Source organism: Vitis riparia, chromosome 9 (assembly GCF_004353265.1).
Source record: "Vitis riparia cultivar Riparia Gloire de Montpellier isolate 1030 chromosome 9, EGFV_Vit.rip_1.0, whole genome shotgun sequence".
In the NCBI taxonomy this organism is placed as follows: domain Eukaryota; kingdom Viridiplantae; phylum Streptophyta; class Magnoliopsida; order Vitales; family Vitaceae; genus Vitis; species Vitis riparia.
In genome coordinates this window covers 3,706,199-3,731,406 of record NC_048439.1, presented here as the reverse complement: position 1 = coordinate 3,731,406, position 25,208 = coordinate 3,706,199, and the positions used below count along the sequence as shown (strand labels likewise).

The 25,208-nt window shown below is 33.5% G+C and overlaps 3 protein-coding genes and 1 pseudogene across 3 annotated transcripts; all 4 read right to left on the bottom strand.

Annotated features, from left to right (window-relative positions):
• Positions 1-321: 321 nt before the first annotated feature.
• On the bottom strand, positions 322-5,778 carry LOC117922384 (DNA-directed RNA polymerase III subunit RPC7-like). The gene is made up of 9 exons (XM_034840524.1): positions 5,599-5,778; positions 5,311-5,409; positions 3,760-3,880; positions 2,807-2,932; positions 2,663-2,716; positions 1,494-1,540; positions 1,213-1,329; positions 707-761; positions 322-615 (listed from the first exon to the last, which is right to left on the bottom strand). Exons 2-9 carry the CDS (start codon positions 5,407-5,409, stop codon positions 599-601), a joined length of 636 nt encoding a protein of 211 aa, XP_034696415.1. The 5' UTR covers positions 5,599-5,778; the 3' UTR covers positions 322-598.
• Positions 5,779-6,764: 986 nt separating this feature from the next.
• On the bottom strand, positions 6,765-9,220 carry LOC117922438 (annotated as a pseudogene).
• Positions 9,221-12,110: 2,890 nt separating this feature from the next.
• On the bottom strand, positions 12,111-14,155 carry LOC117921463 (acid phosphatase 1-like). The gene is made up of 3 exons (XM_034839335.1): positions 13,661-14,155; positions 13,148-13,357; positions 12,111-12,364 (listed from the first exon to the last, which is right to left on the bottom strand). Exons 1-3 carry the CDS (start codon positions 14,041-14,043, stop codon positions 12,190-12,192), a joined length of 768 nt encoding a protein of 255 aa, XP_034695226.1. The 5' UTR covers positions 14,044-14,155; the 3' UTR covers positions 12,111-12,189.
• Positions 14,156-20,040: 5,885 nt separating this feature from the next.
• LOC117921462 (pentatricopeptide repeat-containing protein At1g51965, mitochondrial-like) lies at positions 20,041-24,246 on the bottom strand. The gene is made up of 2 exons (XM_034839333.1): positions 23,408-24,246; positions 20,041-21,892 (listed from the first exon to the last, which is right to left on the bottom strand). The coding sequence occupies exons 1-2, from the start codon at positions 24,230-24,232 to the stop codon at positions 20,687-20,689; spliced, it is 2,031 nt and encodes a 676-aa protein (XP_034695224.1). The 5' UTR covers positions 24,233-24,246; the 3' UTR covers positions 20,041-20,686.
• Between the last annotated feature and the right edge of the window lie 962 nt (positions 24,247-25,208).

Below are 25,208 nucleotides of genomic sequence, written 5' to 3'. Positions count from 1 at the left end.
TTATTATATTTGTAATAAGTTTAGGAAATTCTAAGGCTGCCAAATCAATACCTACCAAATTTACAATCTTGACCTTTGAAAGTGTATACTAAAATTTAGACAAGCTGGGAAGCGCCCACCCTCCCTACCTCCCAGTGATCAAGAGTACCCTGCACCCCTTAGTTTTTTTTCTTTTTATTTTTTTATTTTTTTATTTTTTTATTTTTTTATTTGTATATTTTTTATAACCGTGGATGTCCGGGCCAGTTTACACACACCTCGACTAATCCCACGGGACCCTAAAATTAATGATCGGGTAAACCTCCAATGGCCCTGAGGTTATAAAAAAAAACAATCAAATTACACATTAGATGTATTGTGATTGGTCCTGTTTTTTAAGAGATACAAAATGCAAACAAGACAGCCAAATGCAAAAGACTAAATATACATGTGTCATATCTTTCTGTTAATTCAAAGCCATAAAGAAGCCAGCCCAAGGACACAAGTAAAAGCCAGAAACCTAATCAACTCAATCAAAAGGAGAAGAAATGCCTTCCTTTGTGCAAAACTGCCCACAGATTTCAGAGCAAAACCAAGTAAACATACTGGTATTCGGCAACTAATATGTAGCTTCATCTGCAATGTTTGCCCAAGTATTAGCATCTACCTTCAGTTTGAGAATCCCAGATGCAAATAACAAGTGCCAGTAAAGAGAAAGTGCATATACCATCGTTGTCGTCTTCCATGTTGAAATCATCTTCATCATCATCAAAATCAATGTTCTGCAAGATTTTTCCAAGGGAATAAGATACAATTATTTGTTTTCCAGATATATTATATCTTCCATGTTTCTGTGTAGGGAACTGGGGAATGGTTCTTTTTTTGTATTGTAAGAAACTCTGGACATAGTAACATTAATTTCCATTCTTCAAATTCGAGGGTGACCTTTGCCGTATAGAAATGGAAAGAGAGCAACAATAATGATTATTTGCATTGTTTCTTAGGTGATCTTTTCTATGGAAAATTCCATTAAAATAAAAAGAAATGAATAGCGACAAAAATAACAACCCAAGTTAGAAGGATTTTTTTGGAAGTTCAGATCCAAACATGCGTTTGGACATATTCTAGCACCAGACAGATGTTCCATTGAACCATGAAAACAACAAATGCAAGCATTAATATGTAACACTTTGTGAAGTGTGAAAACATCAGAGATAAAGTTTTCATGAGAACCTGATTATAATCACCATCATCACTGAATTCCTCTTCTGCAGCTTCTTCTCCTCCTTCGTCATCTTCATCCTCATTTTCACCTTCTTTCTTTTCCTTTCCACCTTTCTCATCTTGGCCCTAGACATTTGAAGATCAATCACCAATATAGAAATCACAAGGAAATGACTGAGCCAAAGAGAACCAAACCTAGAAAAATGATAATCAACCAAGTACCAATAACAGTAAATTTGTAATTTGAAATATAGAGTTCACAGCCAACCACCAAACAAAGAATTATTTACCTCAAGCTTCTTTTCAAGCTTTTCAAAGAGCTCTAACTTCTGCATGTCTGTTGCACAAACAAATTAATCAGTTTGATCTAATATCATTGAAATTAACCAGTTGATTCTATCAGAAGTAAAGATGTCATATAATTTCATTGTTACGAGAGGAGTCTCAAAATCATTCAATAATTTAGAAGAATTGATGCCCTCGCAAGTTCAAGTTAAAGAAAGTGAGGGTACACAGAACTGGGTCATTTATTTCCCTTGAAAATAAGATGATGCAGAACTATTGCTTTATCTCATTAAATTACTATAACTAATCAAAATCAGAAAAAAAATCATTGAAATTACTGCAAGTAACAAGGTCAATCTAACTAGGAGGTGTATCTACTCACATTTATGCCAAGCATTCATTGGAATGAAGCATTGTTTTCCTATTCACTGATCAAAACCAAAACGTGTACAATGTTTAAGAAAATCCCCCCAAAGTCAATGAACCCATAGAATTGTATCTGATGAGTACGAGTAGAGCACAAGTGATAGAACCGTGACATGATTAGATTCTCAGCTTTTGCATTGAGTTTTGTTACAAACAATATATACATATATGCTTGGCACATATAGATGCATCCATGTGACCGGTAAGCATATTTAGTTGCAAAGCATAAATAAACTTAGGTTGATTGTATAATGAATATCCCCTACATATTAAAGTTTGGATGTATTAGAAGAAGGGAAAGCTGAGGAGAGTTTACCATGATGCCAATATGAAAGAGATTAGTCTAAGAGAAGGGAATAACTGAAAAACTGTATCATAAAAGCCCCGGTCTCAAAGGAGTAAATTTACAATTTAAATTCTAATATTGAACAAAGGAGTTTAATTCTAGTTACTAGCCTACATGCATAACTTAGATAATAACATGTGAAATGTGACTAAGATACCATCTATACCATTTATCAATCATGCACACTGGTGATAACACAAGAAAACCAACGTAAACAAATCAAATGAACCTAGTTTCAAAGAAACCAGCAATTCTCCACTCTGTGGGAGAAAATAAACATACATGGGGTGATGACATAGAATTAAATGAAGAAAAGAAAATGTTTAGAATCACAAAGTTAAAAACCTAAAATACAGAAGTAAGTAAAGCAATTGAAATCAAGATATTCTATTCTCATCAGACCTGACTCTGGATTCCACCGCACTTTTCTTTTATTATGTGTTGCCCCCTTCATACCTGGAAGCTCAATGTGTAAAGAACAGCTTTAAACTCAGTATATAAATTCCTAATAAAAAAAAAATCTTATAAGTTGTTCAGCTTGCAAACCTTGGAGCAGTTCTAAAGGAAAATTATCAGAAGTGAGCCTTAGAATCTGCTCTAGAGGATCCCGTTTTAATGTTGTCCTCAGCTTGACCCTATCAGAGAATCTTTCAATGTCTGTGCTTTGGCTTTCTGACATCAAAATTCAAAGTAGATAGGGTCACCATCTTGTATTCAAACAGAACTGGGAAACCAAAGATCTTATAACAATAAAAGCAGTAAGTCAGAGTGCATTCAAAAAGAGTGGCATAAAAGAAAACAACAAAATATGTAAGATCTAAGTAAAAAATTGAACATAATAAATATCTGTGGCAAAATATTAAAAGTTTTTTGAACTCATGGATACAAAATGCAATTGGTTGCAATCATGCATGTATAAGTGAAATAAAAATACAAGGATGGATTTCTAGTTGAGAGCATAATATGAACATAAATTGGAAATAATAATAACAACAATAATAGTAAACTGTGGTACAAGTATAATGCTAGAATCCATGAGGCTTGGCTAAAGTGGCAAGGGATTTGGGTGGGATCTGGGAGATTCTGGGTTTGAGTTCCAATAGAAATAAAGAAAAGAAAAGACTTACTATTCAGAAAAAGAAAAAGAAAAAAATAGTATAATGCCATGAGAAATCAATTACTTCAAGAGAACTTTAGAATCGTTCTCACTTCTGATCACAAATCAATTACTAATTGTTCATGTACCTCTAGAGGAAACAAAACAACAAAGTGACAATGAAATACTAGCATTTGTCCTGTCAAAAAAAGGGGGGGAAAGAAGAAAAGAAATAGAAGGCAAATTACCAGCTGTCTCAAGTATTTAGGTAAAAGATGTGAACCATTTCCAACCAATTACAAGCCTTATCCCCAATTCAAGTGAGGAATTTGATCTATTTTCTTTTAATGCCTTACAAAAGAAATAGAAACAGAAACCATAGTTTAAACTATGAAATACTTACTCCTTGGGACTATATCTTCAAGATAATAAGGAGAGGATTTCCAATAATTTTGCAACCTTGCATTCCGAATGACTAGGTTCTTCTCCTCAGGCACACTGCTGACATCAGGCAATTCAATATCCTGAAACATCACAGAGCATTCTTTCACATAGAAATTATGAAACGATATACTCTGCACCTCCATCTTGCATCACATGACATAATTGAAAAGTAATGTATTAAATTGGAGTTTGTTGTTAAAGACCATGGACTCTTATCTCTATTGATTGATTGCTAAACCATGCAGAAAAGAAATATGCTTAACTCCACTGTTCTTAACTTTATCATCCCTTTTGTTAAAAGGGTGTACGATTTTTTTTTTGCTATTTCCCTTTCCTTTTCCTTTTTTACTTTCCTTTCTCTCCTTGCTAGGGCTGTAACTTGTACACTCCTTTTGTACATAATACATATTTTACTTATTAAAAGAACAAATTAATAATACAATTATACAACAACTAAGGAGAGAAAGACAAAAGTTCGACAGAATAATCTTCTTCAAGCTAGGCATATGAGCCCAACCATCCAACAAATTACATGCATAACAGCATCCATGAACAACAACAAATAGGCATTCTCCGAACCTCATTATAGCTGCTTTGGATTGTTGTGCATGCCCTATTCTGAAACACACCCTATTAATCACATTCCACCACATATATGAAGGATGATTAAGAGTACGTTTAACAGTGATTTTAGGAAGTGTTTCTAACTTCTCTAATACTTGAAAGATAAAATTTTCCAAATGTTAGAAATGTTAAAAATACTTCCTAAAATCATTGTTAAAAACATTTTAAGAGTCTATTTGACAATGATTTTAAGAAGCGTTTTGAGACTAAAAAGTGGTTTTGAAAAAAAAATTAAGTGTTGGCAAAATTTAAGAAACACTTTAAAAAATCTAAAAAATCACTTATAGTATTTTTTTAGAGAAATATTTGATTGGTGATTCTCCTGATAACACTTTTAGAGAAAATACTTTCACTAAAAACATTTTAAGTAAAAACACTACCAAATGCACTTTAAGTTGTATTTAAAACTTGAAAAAAAAAAAAAGAAGAAGAATGTTAAACTAGATCTTTAAAGTTAGTATGGGCAACAGTGATCAAGCAGTATGATTAAAGGACCCGAATGCGTTATTCATCGATGAGGTCAGAGCTATTAATGCACAATTAGGTTTTGGGTAGAATGAGGGAAAGACAAAGGGTAATACTTCCTCTCTCAGTCATCTTGGAGCAAGTTCCTCTCCTTTTCTTCATTCTCTAATCTCCAGCACCGTTCAGGTTAAGTAGAACTCATGACAACGAATTTCTTACACATTTGGATTACTAACTCTGAGTTCAGATTTCAATGACATTTTCAATTTCACATCTCAAATCCTAAGAAGCCATTTATCGAACATAAAGCCTACAACTTCTGCACCGGTAGAAAAAAACCTCAGCGTGGCTTGCTTATACATTCTCAACCGCAATTCAGTACAAATAAGCAGTTTGTTTAAAAATGAGTGAAATTACTCACCGGAAAAAGTACAAAGGGCTCTTGCTTAGCGATGCCAAAGCCTCCTACACCTCCACGTCCATATCCACCACGTCCTCGTCCGCGCCCTCTAAAAGCCATCTGTCAACGAAATTTCGAACAAAAAGTAATCAGCAAGAGGAAACTGTGATTCAAATCCAACCATTATGTTCGGTGTAGTGGCTGAGGAAGTCAGGGAAAAAAGGAGGAAATCTTTTCTGTTTTAACACTAAAAACGCATATAAAGATTAAAAGAGGTCTCCTTGTAAGATACACTAAAATCAAACCAACCAGTTTTAGAGTAGTCCTCCGTTTGGTTGCCGAGAAAGTGTAGACAAGAAAAAAAAAGGAAAAATAAAGAAAGACGTCTCAAGCAGGAATTCAGGGGTCGTGTTTCCTCTCTTCTCCGTCCACCTGCGTCAAAACGCAACGTTTAGGTTTCTCCGCTGCCAGCACTCTGCTTTGAACGCAGATGTTCGGATTCTCCGTTTTGGATAATAGTATATAAAACTGACTCTCGTCGAAACGCAGCGTTTTGACAAGTCTATTATTTTTTTTAGTATTTATTTAAATCAAAATTTTCTCTAATTTTGGGGAAGTTGCCCTTACTTGAAGGGTCCATTTGTCTTTAACAGACCCTAATGAGATTCTTTTACAGGCCACTTTGTAGAGCCCATATTTGACATGATGTAGAGAAGAACAATGGAAAGAACTTCAAACTCTTCAAAAATCACAACCATGTTGTGGGTATTGGTAACCCAAGTGGACATCATATATGAGAAAAGGAAGCTAAAGATTTGCAACATGAGGCTTGTGAAAATTTTCACCCAAAGTGAGTTTCGCAATGTTTTTATTTTTAAGTAGTTTTAATGATTCTATTAAATTTTTAAAAGCGTTTTTAAAATTTTATCAAATATTGAAAATTTCTTTTAAAATATTTTTATCTTAAAATGCTTTTTAAAAGCATTATCAAACGGAATCTTAAAGACTAATTTTTGGTCAACCAAATCCCATTTCGCTTCAATATTATTAAACCAAATAATACAAGATCATTATAAGTCAATTCTATATTGTAATGCTAAATGAACAAAGTTTTTTTGGCTATAGATAATTAGCAAAATTTGATTTATTTCAATAAAGAATTTTAGAATCCATTGGGTAATGATTTTAAGAAGCTTTTTTTAACCTCAAAAAGTATTTTGAGGAAGAAAAAAAAATCTTAAAGTGTATTTGAAAGTGTTTCTATTTGAAATGTTTTTAGTGAATTTTTTATTTCAAAAAGTGTTTTTAGAAGAATTACAATGAAGTGTTACCCAGAAAACATTATAAGTGATTTTTCAAAATTTTAAAAGTGTTTAACAAATTTTACCAAATACCTAAAAAATCTTTAAAAACACTTTAAATTAAAAATATTTTTTAAAATCATTGTAAAAAAAACTTTTAATTCAAAGTTTTCATCAACTGATATAGTACATTGGATCAGACAACTTAAAAATCCTATTCTCGGTATTAGTTCCTAAGATACCACTCCATTGATCATCAATATTTTCAATTATTTTGTATCCGCTTTTTTCTAACTTTTTTCTTTCATTTGACTTGTACACAACTGTTATACCCGCTGAAAGATCCCTTACAACAAAAAAAATTATCATCAATAACTAAATATAGTAGATATTTAATAATAAAAATGTTTATTTCTTTAGTTATCTCATCAAAAAACCAATCAAGTGAAATATTTTTATGATTAACACCAGACCTTCAAAGCTTAGGTTTTACATTTTAGACCATCATTTTCAAGCAATTGTTATAGTTAATAAAAAAAAAATCATAGATGCCTAAGAATCATAATTTAATTGTTTCACTAATAAATTTTTTACCCCAAATCGTAAATAGAAGTACGAATATAAGAATCACTCAAAATTTTTACAGCTTAAGAGTCTTGACTTTTATTTTCACAAAAAAAAAAAAAAAAATTGTAAACCGTCAAAAGACTGTTTTTGGATAAAACTCGTTCGTTGTTAAAAAGACAAATGAAAAAAAAAAAAAGTTATTCATTTCATGTTTTTATTATTATTCTTTTTGCAGCATTTTTTTGGGTAATTAAAAAACTCCTAGGACCCTCCACTTTTAAAATATTGGGTCGATGGGGTCAGATCAACCCGCTTGAGTATCCAAACCCATTCCCAACAGTTCCACTTGGACGGGGATTGCTATCCAAGACAGGGCGTAAGGAAATTTATACTACCCAAAGGGGGTCAAATTGATCAGGTTGGTTCCATAGGCCAAAGCATTAGACCCAATCTCTGTTAGACCCTCCAACCCAATTTCAATTTATCAATATAAGATCAGTTTTGACTCAAAAATCAGTAGGCCCAGTGAAATGCATCTTGATGTGCAAGTATTTGCTTATTTGAGTATGAGCTTCTCCCAAGTGTGATATCCCACATTTCGTAAATTGGCTGCTGTGACATTTCTTTGGGCCTCTGGCCTGCCTGTTATGAATACAGCTTTAATCCCAAGACACAGCAACTTCTTGTACAGCTTAAGACTTTCTGGCCGTGCCGGAGCCTTTCCGTCATAGACCCAATAGTTGAATTGTGTGGAATTGTATGCTTCCACCCTGAAATTTCAAGATAATTTGGTCATGATAAAGACAGGATTCGTATAAAAACATAGCACAAACATGAATATTGGGAAAGGGCACCAAAAAATTAGGATAGCGGAGGTCCATTCCAGCCAAATTCCTATTTCTTCTCCTATTTTATATGTCTATGACATAAGACCAATATCCTGGTTCCTTTTTTAATGTGGGATTTAGTCATCAGATGATCCTAATCTTGAAAGCCTCTCCATGATTCAATTGTGTGAATGATAAGGACCATGGTCCCATACATGAGTAAAAATAAAAGAAAGACAAAAAATTATAACGTGGTTTGGCGATTAATACGATCCTTACGTTTATGGAGCACACTAATATAAAACAAATGTATTAATTAAACGAAAATAAAAAGTTACATTAGTAAACCCTCTCTCACTTCCCTCAATTGCGACCACACTTTTTTTTCTCTTACGAAACCCTAAATTATTGAAGGGTTTAAATATAATAAGGATAAATCCGTTATTCAATATATAAAATAAAATAAAATTATATTGGAATCCTACCCCTTAAACCTCTACATGTTCAACAAGAAGTTCGATCTCAATATTCTCAACAAGATTGAAAGTCTGTTTGACAATGATTTTAAAAAACTTTTCTAACTTTTTTAATACTTGAAAAATAAAAGTTTTCATGTATTAAAAATATTAAAAATACTTTCTAAAATCATTACCAAATACATTCTAATTCAAGTTTTGTAATTCAGTAAAGTCAATGAAATAACTTGAAAGAAAACTCAAAGACGAAGAAAACATGAACAGGAGTGACTAGTACTTTTATAATAATGGAAAATCATCTTTACCAGCAAAATGAAAGACTATTGCAAAGACAGTTTCCCAGAAAAGAGACTGCAAATACTAAATTTAAATACCAGAATCCATGCTTAGCATAGTAAGGCAGATTAGAGGGAGAAGTCTCATCTACATCAAACACCCATATGTCCTTGCCATCTACGGCCAGCTTGAGGCTTTGAGCATAAGTAAGTGCCTCATACACCACAGCTCTCGAGTCTTTCCGGTACTGGTGGCCGAGCATGTAATGCCCCACATAGCTTTCACAGGCCTGTGTCACAGTTGACCACTCAATGATGTTGTGTGCCTCGACTCCAAGTCTCCAACTCAGGCAGGAAAGCCCCGGAACATGGTGGCCACTGGAGCCAAGCTGTGGCCGGAGAAGATGAATTTCATGGGATATTCCCGGAGAAAGCTCAACAGCACCGGCAAAGAGAAAGAGCCATATCACCAGTACTCCTCCCATGTTGTAATGCTTGTGGAGAAACCATAGAAAATACATGTGGGTGTCTTAAAATACCTGTGGGATGCCTTAGAATTCCTGTGGGTGGACAATGGACATGACCATGGGGGGGAAGGTTTATGGTCTAGGGCATAAGATTCTCTTCAAAAAATATACAGACAACTGACACAAATTATATATGGTTAAAACGAAAGATTAGTTCATGGGTCTGGACCTTACTAATTGTCACCTGGAGTATAGGGATTCATATCCTTCATGCAGAATGGGGAATTTTGTATGAATGCCTTATTGGACCATGTCTGTCATGTTATTATCATGGTGGAATTGTCCTGACTTGTCAGTTGTGTTGGCTTTAACCTACAATATCCAATGGGTGCCCAATAAAGATTGGCTTATAGGCAGAGACTTATTGATCTAATACCAAGTTTTCAACATGTGTTTATCTACTTTTTGACCACAGGGGTCTGGCTTTCTTGCAGCCTTACTGAAGAAAAAAGATCATCTAATATGGAGCCTATATGTGAATTCACTCCTCTGATCTTTATTGCCTTTTTCTCACCTGATCCATTGAGGGTCTCATCAAGATTTGCTTATAACCGCACAGATGCTATGTGCAGATGTTAGTTTTGGTATTAGTATCTGCAGTACTGTTTCTCCTTATTCTAGACCCCTTTGGGTAAAGAAAATGATCCATGTACAAGGGTGGATCTTTAATGATCTAATCTTGAGGAGTGTGGTATGTTTTGGGCGTAATAATGTCTTTTTTAAGCTTTAGGATGAATCGCCCAGATGATGACTTTTAGAATAGACCCGCAAAGGTAATGTCGAACGTCATAAAACGTTTCATCTATCTTAACTGGACATTGGTTAATTTTTAGATAAGATGGTCAAAACCCTATATAACAGTCTACAAAACACACTATAACATAACTATTTATTCCCTTATCATGAATCGTGTCGGGCAATGTTCAAATTCTATCAATTGTTACCAACAGAATATTAATTGCATGATGTCATTGACTTAGGCCTTTGAGCAGGGTGTCACAATATGCTGAAATTAATACATTAATTGTAGATAAGATTTATACAAGCATGGTACATGCACTTTGGAGGAATTAATACATTGCAAGCCTTGGTGGCTACTTCATCAACAATGTCATAGCAAAAGAAAATGAGATTCAATCATTGAATCACGTAATTTAAGAGATTGTATTCTTTTTTGTTGGTGAAATCAAACATTTTAAGGGATCCTTCTCCCTTAGTTTAATAGAATGATTGATGTAAAAAGTTCAACCAAATCATTTTCTTTGGTAAATCTTAGCTTTCTCTTTTTGAAAATAACTTCCATGAGGCAGAATCAATTTTGCACATGCTGGAAATGATTAATTAAAATAGACATGAAAGAGACCTCTCAACATACAACATATAAAGTTATTATCACATGATCATTTCACAATTCTAAAAAAAAGGGGAAAAAAAAATCTAATCTAAACATATGATATTTTATTCCAAGTTTTAGATGATACATGGAACCAAAAGTAAGGTTACTATAATCAAAGAAACAAAATTGTAATGAGACATAATCAGTGGAAGGTAGAAGATGCATGTCACTTCATGTAACATGGGGAATTGTGCTTTCATTTGGTCTCCATTCACATTTGTTATCCCCACCAAGGGAGTAGACAACCAAAAAAATCTTGTGCAATTGTTCTCACTTCTGAGCTACATTGGCTTCTCCTATCCTATGTGATGGGCACCCCATAGAGATTGGCTCGTAAATGGTTGGATAGTGATTTTTTTGCCATAAGGGTTTGGGCATCTTGCAACCTTATCATAGAAAAATGATCCATATATATAAGACTTGGCCTCAGAGGAGCAACTATACCTTAAAATTTGTTGGAATCACACCACGTGAATTTGTTTTAAGAAAACATCATTTGGGTGACCCATCCTGGGTTTAAGAGCAACATTGTTACATCCCAAAAATCCCTCATTTAATATGAGGCTCTCATGACTTGAACCCATAACCCTTGGTCTGATACCAATCGTTGGATCGAATTTTGACCATTTCATCTAAAAACTAATTGGTATTTAGTTAGAATGAATCAAATCTTTTATAACTTACGATATCACATCACGTGGACATGTTCTAAGAGTCATCATTTAAGTGACCCATCCCCAACTTAAGCATGATGTTATTACACTCCAACAAAATTGTATGCAGCTCTCCATATCTATGATCTATGTTGGTCTTTTCCTACCACAACCAATGAATTCCTATAAAATTAGCTTTTAAGGACATGCATATATAATTGCTATGTACCATGGCTTCTACGTTAGGTACAATGCCCTTACTTGAAGGGTCCATTTGTCTTTAAGTGTCTCTTCTTTCTTTTAGTGTCTGTGGAACCTTTTTCACATGCTATAAGAAAAGAAAAGCCATTCAACAATTCTAACATCTTCATCATGCAAAGAATCCAAAAAAAAAGATATCATTCATTGTTTGAAAATCTCCAACATTCCCATCAGCTAGGATGACCTGCAAAGCATAGATGTCTCATACTACCACCATCATGAGCACAGATGGTTGGAGCTAATGGGAGGTGTTTAAACTTACTAATTGGAATATATATATATATATATTAAAGGAATATTATATAAAATATTCCCTAAGTTTATATGTTATTATAATTAGATTTCTTATAAAATAAGGAAAACTAGTAGAATATCTCTATAAATATTTTAAGTTATAAGAAGAAAAGTTATGGCTTCAATACTATTAAAGCTAGAAGCCTGTAATATCTTCTCTACTTCTCTTCCTCACATTATTTCAACAAAATTAGGAAAGTTGCATAGTAAAAAAGAACAGTATAGATCATTAAAAGTCATTCCATAATGTAATGCTGAATGAATCGAGTTCCTTTAAGCAGCATTTGATTTATTTCAATAGGAAATTCTAGTTCAAAGTTTCATCAACTAATGTAGTACATTGGATCAGGTAACTTAAAAGTCCTATTCCCCACATTAGTTCCTAAGATATCACTCCATTGATCACCAATGTTTCCAACTATTCTGTATCCACTTTGCTCTAGTTTTTTCCTTTCATTTGATTTGTACGCAACTGCTGTACCTGTGACCGATGATCCCCTACAACAAAAAATCATTTTATAAAAAACTAAAGGCAATAATAAATATTTAGTGATAAGAATATTCATTTCTTTAATCATCTTATTTGAAAACTAATTGACTATGACATCACAACTATAGAGTTTATACCCATTCCCAAGCCTTTGAAGATACAATCCCAAAATTTTATCATCTTGAGGCTTATAATAAGTTTTATATTTTGAGCCATTATTTCCAAAGTGTTAATTAAAAATTTGGATTATCTTCAAAGATGTCCAAAAATCACAATTTGATTGTTTCACTGACAAGTTTTTTGCTTCAAGTCGTGAATAGAATTACAAATATAAAAAACTCTCAAAATTCTCATGACACGAGTCTCTAACATTTATTTTCATGGAGAAAACCGAAAACTTCAAAAGAGGATATTTTGGGAGAAAAGTCTGTCATAAAAAAAACAAAAAGATAAGTTCTTCATCTCTTTTAGTATTATTATTCTTTTCAGTGACAGTTCTTGGGTAGTTAAAAACCTCTCAAGAACGGGTCTGAATAAGTCAGCCCATTTAGGCACCCAAACCGTATTCCACCTTAATGGGATTGCTATCCAGAAAGGCAGGGGATAAGGTACACTTCACTGCACAAAGGGGGTCAAATTGATCAGTTTCGTTCCATAGGCCAAAGCATTAGAATCAATCTCTGCTTGACCCTCCAACCCAATTTCAAATTATCAATATATGATCAGTTTTGACTCAGAAAATCATTATTAGGCCCAGTGAAATGTATCTTGATGTTTAAGTATTTGCTTACTTGAGTATGAGCTTCTCCCAAGTGTGATATCCCGCATTCTGTAGGTTGGCTGCTGTGACATTTCTTTGGGCTTCTGGTCTGCCTGTTATGAATACAGGCTTAATCCCAAGAGATTGCAACTTCTTGTACAGCTTAAGACTTTCTGGCAGTGGCGGAGCCTTTCCCTCATAGATCCAATTGTTGAACTGTGTGGAATTGTATGCTTCCACCCTGAAATTTCAAGATAATTAGGTCATGATAGAGACAGGATTCATATAAAAGCATAGCACATACATGACTATTGGGAAAGAGCACCAAAAAAAAAAAGGATAGTGTTGGTCCATTTCAGCCAAATTGCAATTTCTTTTCCTTTCTTATATGTCTATGAAAGACTATTCCAATGACAGTTTCCCAGAAAAGAGACTGCAAAGAGGATACCACCCTAGATTTTCTGTGACTATATCTTCCTACCATGATTATATGGGCCTTTGTTTGAAGATAGCAGCTATATACTAATGGAAATGATAAGTTTACCCGAATCCATGCTTAGCATAGTAAGGCAGATTAGAAAGAGAAGTCTCATCTATATCAAACACCCATATGTCCTTGCCATCTCCGGCCAACTTGAGGCTTTGGGCATGAGTAATTGCCTCATACACCACGACTCCTGAGTCTTTCCGGTACTGGTCGCCGAGCATGTAATGCCCCACATAGCTTTCACAGGCCTGTGGCACAGTTGACCACTCAATAATGTTGTGTGTCTCCACTCCAAGTCTCCAACTCAGGCAGGAAAGCCCCGGAACATGGTGGCCACTGGAGCCAAGCTGTGGCCGGAGAACGTGAATTTCAAGGGATATTCCCGGAGAAAGTTCAACAGTGCTGGCTAAAAGAAAGAGTAATTGTACCAGTACTCCCATGTTGTAATGCTTTGTAGAGAAACTACAGACTACATCAATCTATATAGGCTCCAACACATATACTGTTGCTTCTGTGGTATGTAACAGTACTTCAGCTAAGTAAGAGGATCAGGAACCAAGAATCTGTTTGGTAGCAATTCTAAAAAGCACTTTTAACCTTTCTACCATTTTCAAGTACTATAAGAGCTGGAAACACATTCTAAAATTAATGCCAAACAAACTCTAAGACTATATCATATATTAAATCATTGATTAATCTCAAAAACATATGTCACTGACAACACATGTGAACATATATGAACATATATCAAGTTGAATTTATGCTGAGCATTGGCATCCTCTTCCACAAATTCATTCAAACAAGAAATAAAAGGTGACAGATCTTTCTTTTGATCAAAAAGTTTTCAACTCCAACTAACTAATATTGATCCAACATAATATAGAAAAGCACACTAGACAATATTTTCTATAATGATAAGGCCTTTTATGCCTTAAAATAGCTGTGGGTGCCTCGAAATTCCTGTGGGTGGACATGGCCATGAAGCTGAAAGGTTTATGGTCTAGAGCATAGGATTCTCTTCAAAGAGAAACAGACAACCGACACAAGTTTCATGGTTAAAACAAAAGATTAATTAGTCCATGGGTCTGGACCTTACTAACTGTCACCTGGAATATGGGTATCCCATATCCTTCTGTAGCTTCATTCCATACACTATGGAAATTGAACTGTAGATCAACATGGATTGCAGGCCTTATTGGGTACTTGTATGTATGTATTCATAGAAAATGCCAATGATATGCGTTCATTGAATCCCAATTCCACAGATTTCAGTATCTCTTTTGGGGAAATCCATCTTTTAAATGAATCTTTCCCATTATGTTTAGTGGAATGATTAACCAGTTGTTTTCACTTTTCAAAGACATGTGTCATTGCATTCATCAGTCATATAATTTCCATAAGAAAGAGTCGATCTTTCATTTTCTGGACATGATTTCAATGAGAAATGAATAGAAAACAAGCAACAATACATCATATATTATGATCCAGTACAAGAAAAAAATATTTTGTTCTAAGTATAATAGTCTATCCCAAGTGTTACTGTGAATCAAAGAAATAGCTACAATGAGAAAGAAAGGGACGAAAGGTCAAAAAGGCTTCCCATTTCTTGCAGCATGGGGAATTTTTTATGAATGCCTTATTGGACCATATGTTTGTCATGTTATTATCATGGTGGAGTAGTCCTTAGCTGTCAGTTGTATTGGCTTTAACCTACAATATCCAATGGGTGCCCAATAAAGATTGGCTTATAGGCAGAGAGACATTGATGTAATACCAAGTTCTCAATATTGGTATCTTTACTTTTTGACCACAGGGGTCTGGCTGTGATCGCCTAATAGATATGTAGTCCATATGTAAATTCAATCCTCTGTGATCTATATGACCTTTTTCTTGGCTCATCCAATGAGGGTCTCATCAAGATTTGCTTATAACCACACAAATGTTAGTGGGTAGATGATAGTTTTGGTATTGATATCTTGCAGTACAGTCCCCTCTGCTAAAGAAAATGGAAGAAAATGATCCATACAAATGGGTGGATGTTTAATGGAGATCTACTCTCACAGAGAGTGGTATGTATTGGGATGCGGAAATGCAACTTTTAAGCTCGATGATAAGCTATTCAAATGACGACTTTTAGAACAGACCCGCGATATGTATTATCGAATGTCATCAAATGTTTGACCTATGCTTATTAGACATTAAAACCCGATTCAATAATATGCAATCCCCAATAGATAGACAAGCGACAATATAGCATAACTACTTATTTCATTTTCATGAGTTTTATCGGGCAATATTCAAATTCTATCAATTGTTACAAAAATATTTAATTGCATTATGTCATTGACTTAGGCCTTTGAGCAAGTGGTGACTATATTCTAAAATTAATACACTGCAGTTATGATTTATACAAGCATGGTTTATGCAGCTGGAGGAATTAATACATTGCAGGCCTTGGTGGCTACTTCATCTATAATGTCATAGCAAAAGAAAATGAGATTCAACCCTTGAATCACATATTTGAGAAATTGCAATATTTTTTGTTAGGGAAATCAATCATTTTAAGGGGTCATTCTTGCTTATAAGTTTAATAGAATGGTTAAAAAGATTTGATTGATTTTAAAAAATATTAAGTAAAATATGATTAAAAATTTATGATTTTTCAAATTATTTAATTTATACATAAAATAGTTAAAATAAATAAAATGAGTTTGAAATAACATATAAAAAAAATTATTAACTTTATATTTATGTTTTATTTATTTATTTATTTTTTCTAACTTCTACTTTTCCTCTCTATTTTCTTTTTCTTATATTTTTGCTTAAAATTTTTGGAATCGAACATAGTCTTTGTAAATCTTATTTATTTGTTACAAAAAATAACTTCCATAAGGCAGAATCAATTTGCATTAACCGGTAATAATTTCAAATAGACATGAAAGAGACCTCTCAACATACATACAACACATTATTATCACATGATCATTTCATGATTCCAAAAAAAAGAAAAAAAGATTTGATCTAAACATATAATAATTGTATAAGACAACAAATTTTTTATGCAATTCTTCTCACTTATGAGCTACATTGGTTTTTTCTACCCTATCCTTTGAGTATCCCATAAAGATGGGCTTGTAAATAGTTGGATAGTGATTCTTTGGCCACATAGGTGTGGGTATCTTGCAACCTTACTATAGAAAAATGATTTATAAATACAGGATACGGTCTCACGAGAGCAATGAATTAAGTTTTTGACTATCTCATTCAAGAAGTAACGGAGGTCATCTCATTTGAAAACTAATTGGTGTTTAATGAGAATAGGTCAAATCTTTTATGACATTTGACATCATACTTCTAAAAGCTATTATTTGGATAACCCGTGAAAAACCCAACATGATACTCTCGTGATTCAAACTCTATGATTTTTTACTCTGATATCAATTGTTGGATCAGGTTTTGACCATCTTATATAAAAATCAATTGGTATTTAATAAGGGTAAGTCAAACTTTATAGTATTCGATATTACACCACATGGACATGTTCTCACTTTGATGACTCATTTTTCTCTATTCATGAGCTATGTCAGTCTTTTCCCACCACATACAATGAATTTCCAGAAAAATCAGCATTTTAAGGGCATGCATATATCGTGTTATGTACCTTGGTTTCTAAGTTAGGGACAATGCCTCTTACTTGAAGGGTCCACTCATCTTTAACTTTCCCTTGTTTCTTTTAGTGACCGTAGAACCTTCTTCACATGCTATAAGAAAATTAAAGATAAGCCCATCAACAGTTCCAACATCTTCATCATAAAAGAATCCAAAAAAATCCATACATTGCTTGAGAATCTCTACCATCCTCATCATCCAAGCTCACTAGCAAAGCATAGATGTCTCATGCTACCACCATCATGAGTGCATATGGTAGGAGCTATTGGGAGGTGTTTAAAATTATTAATTGGAACATACTTCTTTTTGTAAAAAAAAATTATATATTATATAAAATATTTCTAATTTTATTATAATTTTTTACGGAATAGAAAAAGTTAATAGGAATCTCTAAAAATATTTTAGATGAGAAAAAAAACTTTGGAAAAGAAAAAAGACTCTTATAAAATAAATGAAAATAATCACATATAATTAAAAATATTTTTTAAAAATAATATATTTTCTATTTTTAAATCTTTTTAAAAACGTATGATGTGATTTTCACCTTTTCCTTTTCTAAAACACATGTTTGGCACAGTTTCTGTTCCTTTTTCCTTTCTTGGGTGGGGTGGGGCGTGGCCATTATTTTGTGGATTGATTTGTTTGATATAGTTGTTTGATATAACCATATTCATCATGCTTTGGTAGTTTATTTCATTTGCTGCAAATGCTTTCAGTGAGTCATATGAAAGAGACCACCAGTACAAATATGTTATTTGATAAATTTGTCTCTTGGGTTTTCCTGGCAACCAAACATGACATTTGGAAATGAAGGACCACAAACTCATTTATTTTGTGATTTAGATAATTGTCTACAGTCACATGTTGCCTGTAACAAATCTTAATCATGTTACAAGAGTTGGTAAGGAATGAATTATGAGAAATATGAAAAAAGACATCCATATGAGATTATTGACTGTAAAGCTTGAATCAGTTTTGTTACGTTTTGTTCACTGTGTCGGGTTCGAGCTGCCCAATCATCTTGTAGGGTCGAATCATGTCAAAAATCTTGTTTCTTATTTTTAAATTTTTATTTTTATTTTTTGCTTGTGTGTACATGTTTTGATTAACATATATATATATATATATATATATGAGGTTAGAAAATAAGGTCGTAAATCCAAGATTTTCCATCAAGCAAGCCCACCAACTACCATCATCACAAATTTTTTGCCCTATTTGAAATTACATGCCAACCAATAACGCTTTATCACTATTTTTGCTTCAACTTTAAGTATTAATGCAATCAATAAGAAATAAAGATTTTGTATGGTAACTCTTCTTAGAAATCTATATATTTTTTTCTTATTGAGAACAAAAGAATATGAAAACATGTTTGGATATCGATTATTCTAAAACATGTTTTTTAAAGAATTACTATAAAAATATATTTAATTATTTTCACTTATTTTATGAGAATCATTTTAAAACATAATTGTTCAAATATGGAAAATCATTGAAAATAAAGTATTATAAAAGAAAAATTACTTTCCTAATATAAAACACACTAATAGGTTCACGTATATCAATTAAGCGGATTTTATTCTAAAAAATATCAAACTGTTTTTAAAAACAATGATCGGATTTAATGCACCTCTAAAGATGACCATTGTAGAGAGACTCTAAAGTGTTATATACCTTCCTATTATTAAGAGTAGTAAATAAAGGAAAAAACGATATGAGAATTGATTGATCATCCTAATTTTGGGATATGTTAAGTATTGAAAATTTGAAATGTATTTGAAAATCATTGATTGAATACTTCTATTTTGTTTATTATAAAAAAAATCTATTTGAAAACCTAAAATGTTTTCGATTTGTTTTCTATATTTTCAAATATTTCTTAAAAATAACTCATATTTATAATATTTTATTTTCAATTATTAATTCTTAATACTTGTAAAATTATTTTCTAAAATAATTTTACCAAATAACTTAGGACAATTAAAATATATATATATTTTCAAAAAATATCTTGTTTTCAAAAACAGCCTCTCCAAAGATAATTTTTTATTTTTAAGAACAAAAACAGCCTCTTGATCACTTAGAACTTGGACTAATTATAACATTATAGGGTTAAATAGTGAGCTCTTTTCCCCTCAAGAAAAATGTGAGGTTACTCATGAATGGGTAAATATTTGTAACTAAATAAAACTTTTCAAAAAGGGTTTGATTTGATTCTCCACTTCTGTTTCTCCCTTTGAATCTCCTTTCTAGAAAAAGATATCCATCATTTCCTTCTGTCACAGTTTACAGCAATTAACACATAGTTGCCACGGTTTCTGTTCCTCTTTCTTATCCTATGTTCTCCTTTTTCCTTTCTTGGGTGGTGTCTGGCCATTGTTTTGTGGATTGATTTATTTGATAAGGTTGTTTTAACCACATTCATCATGCATTAGTATTTTATTTCATTTGCTGCAAATGCTTTCAGTGAGTCATATGAAAGAGACCACTAGCATAAATAACAATTTGATATATTTTTTTCTTGGGTTTTCCAGGCAACCAAACATAACATAATAATATATATATATATATTCCATATTTTAACTTGATATAAAAAATGGAAATCATCTCCATCAGCCTTTCAAAACCCAAGTTGAAAAAATTTCCCAAACAGAAGAATTATTCCAACAACACAACATCAATTCCAATTCTTCATGTAAATCAAGCAAGGCCTAGGGTTGTAAATGAAGACCAAAATTTGAACACTCCATTAGCATTTTTTATTTTCTTTTATTTCATAAAAAGAAGCAAAAAATATAGGCACATCTTGAAATAGATAAGGGGCAGCACTTACAGAATCTTCCGCTTTAACAACAATTTGCTGATTCACCATGTTCTCAAATGCATCCTGCAGCTACTAAGGCAACGATCTTAATCAGCATGAAATCCAACCAAAATACAGAGGCAACAATAAATCATATCCTCCAGCCTCTTCATCATGCAGCAAATAAGCAAAATTCCCCAGTATATTTCCATTATGCAGCACAGCACAAGGTGTAGATGCCACATATTATTGATAAGTATCTGAATAATGCCAACCAGTTATAACTTATGTGAGGGTAGTTGCCCTACAAGAAGACAACCAAACTTCTTTAGGATGCAATACCTTTCTACGGATAATGAGCCCATTGGACATCAGCCCACAAAAAGGACTGAAAAAAATTAGTTCATATCATACAGCATTTGTTTGTTGCCCTTCGGAGATGGCCAGAGAAGGTAGGCATTTAAGCATAATCGCATATAGGTCTTCTACTCTTGCCCTTTCTAACTGTGATTTACCAAATTGATTCTGGAGTCTGGATCAATTGGTAGCAAACCCAACAGCGAAAAATTGGATACAAACTTTTGCCAGCAGTATAAAAGATGCGGGTATCACCTTAAAGGGCTAACAACCCAACCTGTGATTGGATTCTTCCTGCGAACTCTTACTTTCCGGTGTGAACCACTTTGTAAACGTTCAAGAACTGCATAAGTGATAGAATCTGGAGTTAACCCCTGTTGTTTTAGTTTTGCATATAGATCCACTGCTTCAGCAGTTCTCCCAGACCTCTCAAGACAATCGAGTAAAATATTGTAAGTTACAATGTTAGGGGAACAACCTTCAGCAAGCATCTCATCAAACAACCTACAAGCCATCTCAACTTTATCTGTCTTGCCAAAGCACTCAATGAGTGTGCTATATGTGACAACATCAGGACTCAATCCCTCCTCTCGCATCTCCTTGAACCTCATGTGAGCTTCATCAATATCACCATTTTTCCCAAGGCAATTAATCAAAGAATTAAAAGAGATAATATCAGGTTTACAACTGCTATTCTCAAGTTCTTCGAAAATTTTTACAGCCTCTTCAACTCTTCCAGCCCTTCCAAAGCTGGAGATCAGAATATTGTAGGAAAATATGTCTGGTGAGGGTCCATCCTGTTTCATCTTTTCATATAGATCATGAAGATCTGATATTTTTTTTAACTTGCCAAGAGCTGACAAAACTGTGTTATACATGACAGTATCAGTACTTATTCTCTTCTCATGGATCTTACTCAGCAAGTCCAAGGCTTCTGTTGTTTTACCTGCATCACATAGACTCTCCAACATGGACATGTAAGCATCCCGATCTCCCTCATCATGGAAGCTCCACATATTGCAAAACAGCCGGTGAGCCTCACTTGCATGACCCAATTTGCTCAAAGTCCTCACAAGATAGGCATATATTGACTTATTCATGAATTTGTTGGATACTTCCACAACCTCATCTAGTCTTCCAAGTTGCCCTTCTGCAACCAAAACATTTAGTATCACACTGAATGTAAATCCATTGGGCCGACAATTGTTCTCCACCATTTTAGAGAAGAGGAAAATTGTCTTATCAACCATCCGGTTATTAGCAAGTGCCTGGATCATTGTGTTATAAGCAATTAAATTAGGAGTGTAGCCCTTTTCTGTCATTTCCTGAAAGAGTGTCAGCGATTCATCAGCTTTCCCAATCTTTCCAGTCATTCTGATCATGATGGTGTATGTATATTCATCAGGCTCACAATGTTTTCTTTTCATGTCTTTAAAAACCATGTAGACCTGGTCAACCTGTCAAAATGCTGCACATCAGATTATCAGGATCCAAGAAACTGATGTTAATAAAAAATAAAATAAAAAGTAACTAGCTCAAGCTGGCAATTCCTTAAATCAATTTTAAAGTTCAAATGCATTTTACTTTTTAGACACAAATTCATCATTTGTTCATTGATGTTCTATGTTTTACTATCTTTTTGTGGCACGCTTATGCCTATAATGTGTTTTTTGTTTGAACTGTTGCTCTGCTGTTAACAGTACCATAATTCTTTAAGACAACACTTCATAGAGTGTGAATGACTCAATTAGAGCCTTCAGTTTTATCTCGTTAAAGAAGAACCTTTTAAAACTTTATGAATTTCTATAGGTGACTTCTCTAATTCTTCCTTCTCCAGAAATAATCTTATCATTATCCAATGTCACTGTTAAACAATTCAGCAGTTCTGCAATTTGCAAACACACAAGCAACAAGTTCCAAGTTAGCTGTTAAGTTCCACAAGGAAGATGTTTTTTTTTATATAGGCAAACAAGAAAATATTAAAAAGTGCCAACAGAACCAGTGCATGAGTTCCGTGAGGGAGACATGTATAACTCCTAGCACAAATATAACATTTTCTCAGCATCACAAAAATAATTAAGGGATACTGGTTCTCACCACATGTCAATACACTCTAATTTATATTTGATTTGAGTTCACCTTATTGTTTTATAAATATGTCCCATGTAATAATCTGACTTTCATCGAACTTATCATAATATCATTCATAAAAAATTTAGCCCAACAATTGTTATATACAAGAACTAATTCTTCAATTTGCAACAAAGTTAGGGCCTCTTCAGTTGCAAAAGATAGAAATGTGTCCATAAATGTTCCAAAAAGGAAAGAATAATTATGCTGGTTTTTTCAATCATTAAAGTGTCAGCATTTTCTAAAATGCCGAAAAATATTTTAATGCTTTCTTAAAATGATCCATTCTCAAAAATAGTTTCAAAACAATTCTAACATGTTTTTAGACATGATCTGTACATCATTTCCAATTTTTTCTATTTTCTGAAACAGAAAAATCTAAATTCCAATATTAAACACACCCTTAGCTCTTGAAGAACTAACTAAACAAGGCCCCCCAAAAAAACCCACTCCCCACAAACTTTCCGGGCAAAGATAACAAGTAATCCCATGTGAACTATTTGAAAACTTCTCTTGGTCCATCACAAATTTCAGGAACATACTGCAATCTTACACCACCATTTCACAGACCAAAACAAAACGAAGTTTGGGATTGTTTGCTACTTTCAACAAGAAAACCGCTACCAGCAGTTCACCCCACTGCTAAAATCTATTCTAATTCCAAATTCCATTACTCCTGCATTACACATCTCTATTGACACACCCACTTCTACATTACACCCAATTTGACAAACGCCCAAGCTCCAAACTGGTTGGTCAAGTACTGAAAAGCACATCATACACATACCCATTCAAAACCTTAATAAAACTGAAAAAGAAATGAGAAGAGAAACGATTCAGACCTTGTTATCCTTGGCGAGGGCATCCAAAAGCATATTATAGGCGAAAATATCCAATTTATAACCGCGGCGCCGCAATTCGACATAAACTTCAAAAGCCTTGTTCGAATTGTTCGATCTCAAGTGCGCCTGAAGAAGGCATTTATAGGTGTAACAATTCATTTGCAAGTCCCACTTTTTCACCAAATCAAAACACCTCTCAACATCAGCGCCTCCACCAAAAATCCCAATCAAGATATTGATGGTGGAGATGCTGCCACGCACACCGCAGCGTTCCATGTCGTCAAGGATCGCACGGATGAGATCAAGGCGTTCGGAATCGCGGAGAGCTGAGGGTTTGGAGAGGATGACGAGGAGGCGATTGTAGGTGAAGGAATTGTGCTGGAATTTAGGGATATTGGAGGAGCAAAATCGAAAGAATTCGAGGGAGAGGTGGGGGTGGTTTAGGCATTTGAGGATTTCGGAGGCTTCAGAAGGGGTTATGGTTAGGTTTAGGGTTTGGAGGTATTCCGAAAGGTCGGGGAAAGGGTCGGAGGAAGAGTGGAGGATTTTGGTGACTTTGCAGATGAGGTCCCGTCGAGGGAGGGGGTAGCCTCGGACGTCAGTGGGGAGGATGCCGGTGGCTTCGACTCGGACGGCAACGGAACGGCGGTCCGAGGTTTCTCTCACGACCCTGCCGCTGTACTTGGTTCCGAAGTGGCGAGTGTTGAGCAGCCGGAATTTGGGGGCTTCAAAGACGACATGACCTCTGTGTTTGGTTGCGAACAGGCGGGTGGAGAAGAGACGGCCGCCGTGTGCAGTGGCGAGGCGGCGGTGGTGATGGTGCATGGTCAGGGAGGTTGTAGCCTGCGACCTGGGCGTGGGATGAGCGAGGGACGTTGAGCTTTTAAAAAACTAAAACGACGTCGTTTGGCAGAGACTCTCGGACTCATGCTTCACTTGTGGGCCTGACCCAGATTATATGCTAACGTTGATTTTTGCCTCCCACGATTACCACTTCTCATTTCTGAATCAAAACAGCAGGGACCTTTGAAATATAACATGAATTTTTGGTTTTTTTTTTCTAATAAATAAATATTTCAAATTTAATACATTAAAAAAAAAATTTCTCATGTTTCATTTCATTGTGAAAAAAAAAAACAAATATAATTAAAATTACTTCAAAATTTAAGATCCATTTAGCTATGTTTTCTTAAATTTGTTTTTAAATTAAAAAAAAATAGTTTTCGAATATTTTATAAAAATAAGGATGCTTAGGAAGTTGTTTTGAAAATAATTTTTAAAAATGAAAAATAAAAACTTTTTTGGATAAATTATTTTTAAAAATATTTCTTTTGTTTGGTACAAACATTATAAATTCAATTTATATAATATAAATTAAATTTAATTCAAGTTTTATTAAAGTTGAAGATAGTTTTTAATTACAAATAAATTTAAAAAATAAATAGTTTTTAATAAAATATGAATAATATTATTATAATAAAATCATGTACTATAATTTTATTAAAAAAATAGTATTTTAGTATGGGTTAGAAATATAAGGATATTAACATCTTAATAATTTAAAATAATAATTTTTAATAATATTTTATTTAAAATGAATAATAAATAAAGTTTAACATGTAAATGAGTAAACTTTTTCATTTTATATATGCATTTGGTATTAAATTATGAAAATAATATTGTAAAATGTTTTTATTTAACCTACAATTAATTAGATCAATTTTTTGAATTCAAATTTTTTTTTGAAAATTAAAAAATTTATTAAAGAATTTAAATTATTAACTATATCTTAATTTATAAT

What these genes read in the sequence shown, in the direction of transcription:
- LOC117922384 (XM_034840524.1), bottom strand. Translation starts at nt 5,409, where the DNA reads ATGGCTTTTAGAGGGCGCGGACGAGGACGTGGTGGATATGGACGTGGA. An exon ending in TGAAGATATAGTCCCAAGGA is followed by an intron (nt 2,933 to 3,759) that starts GTAAGTATTTCA and finishes TTTTGATGTCAG; the next exon opens with AAAGCCAAAGCACAGACATT. An exon ending in TCCTTTAGAACTGCTCCAAG is followed by an intron (nt 2,717 to 2,806) that starts GTTTGCAAGCTG and finishes TTGAGCTTCCAG; the next exon opens with GTATGAAGGGGGCAACACAT.
- LOC117921463 (XM_034839335.1), bottom strand. Translation starts at nt 14,043, where the DNA reads ATGGGAGTACTGGTACAATTACTCTTTCTTTTAGCCAGCACTGTTGAA. An exon ending in TATGCTAAGCATGGATTCGG is followed by an intron (nt 13,358 to 13,660) that starts GTAAACTTATCA and finishes TTGAAATTTCAG; the next exon opens with GGTGGAAGCATACAATTCCA. An exon ending in TGGGAGAAGCTCATACTCAA is followed by an intron (nt 12,365 to 13,147) that starts GTAAGCAAATAC and finishes TTTTTGTTGTAG; the next exon opens with GGGATCATCGGTCACAGGTA.
- LOC117921462 (XM_034839333.1), bottom strand. Translation starts at nt 24,232, where the DNA reads ATGCACCATCACCACCGCCGCCTCGCCACTGCACACGGCGGCCGTCTC. An exon ending in CCCTCGCCAAGGATAACAAG is followed by an intron (nt 21,893 to 23,407) that starts GTCTGAATCGTT and finishes GCATTTTGACAG; the next exon opens with GTTGACCAGGTCTACATGGT.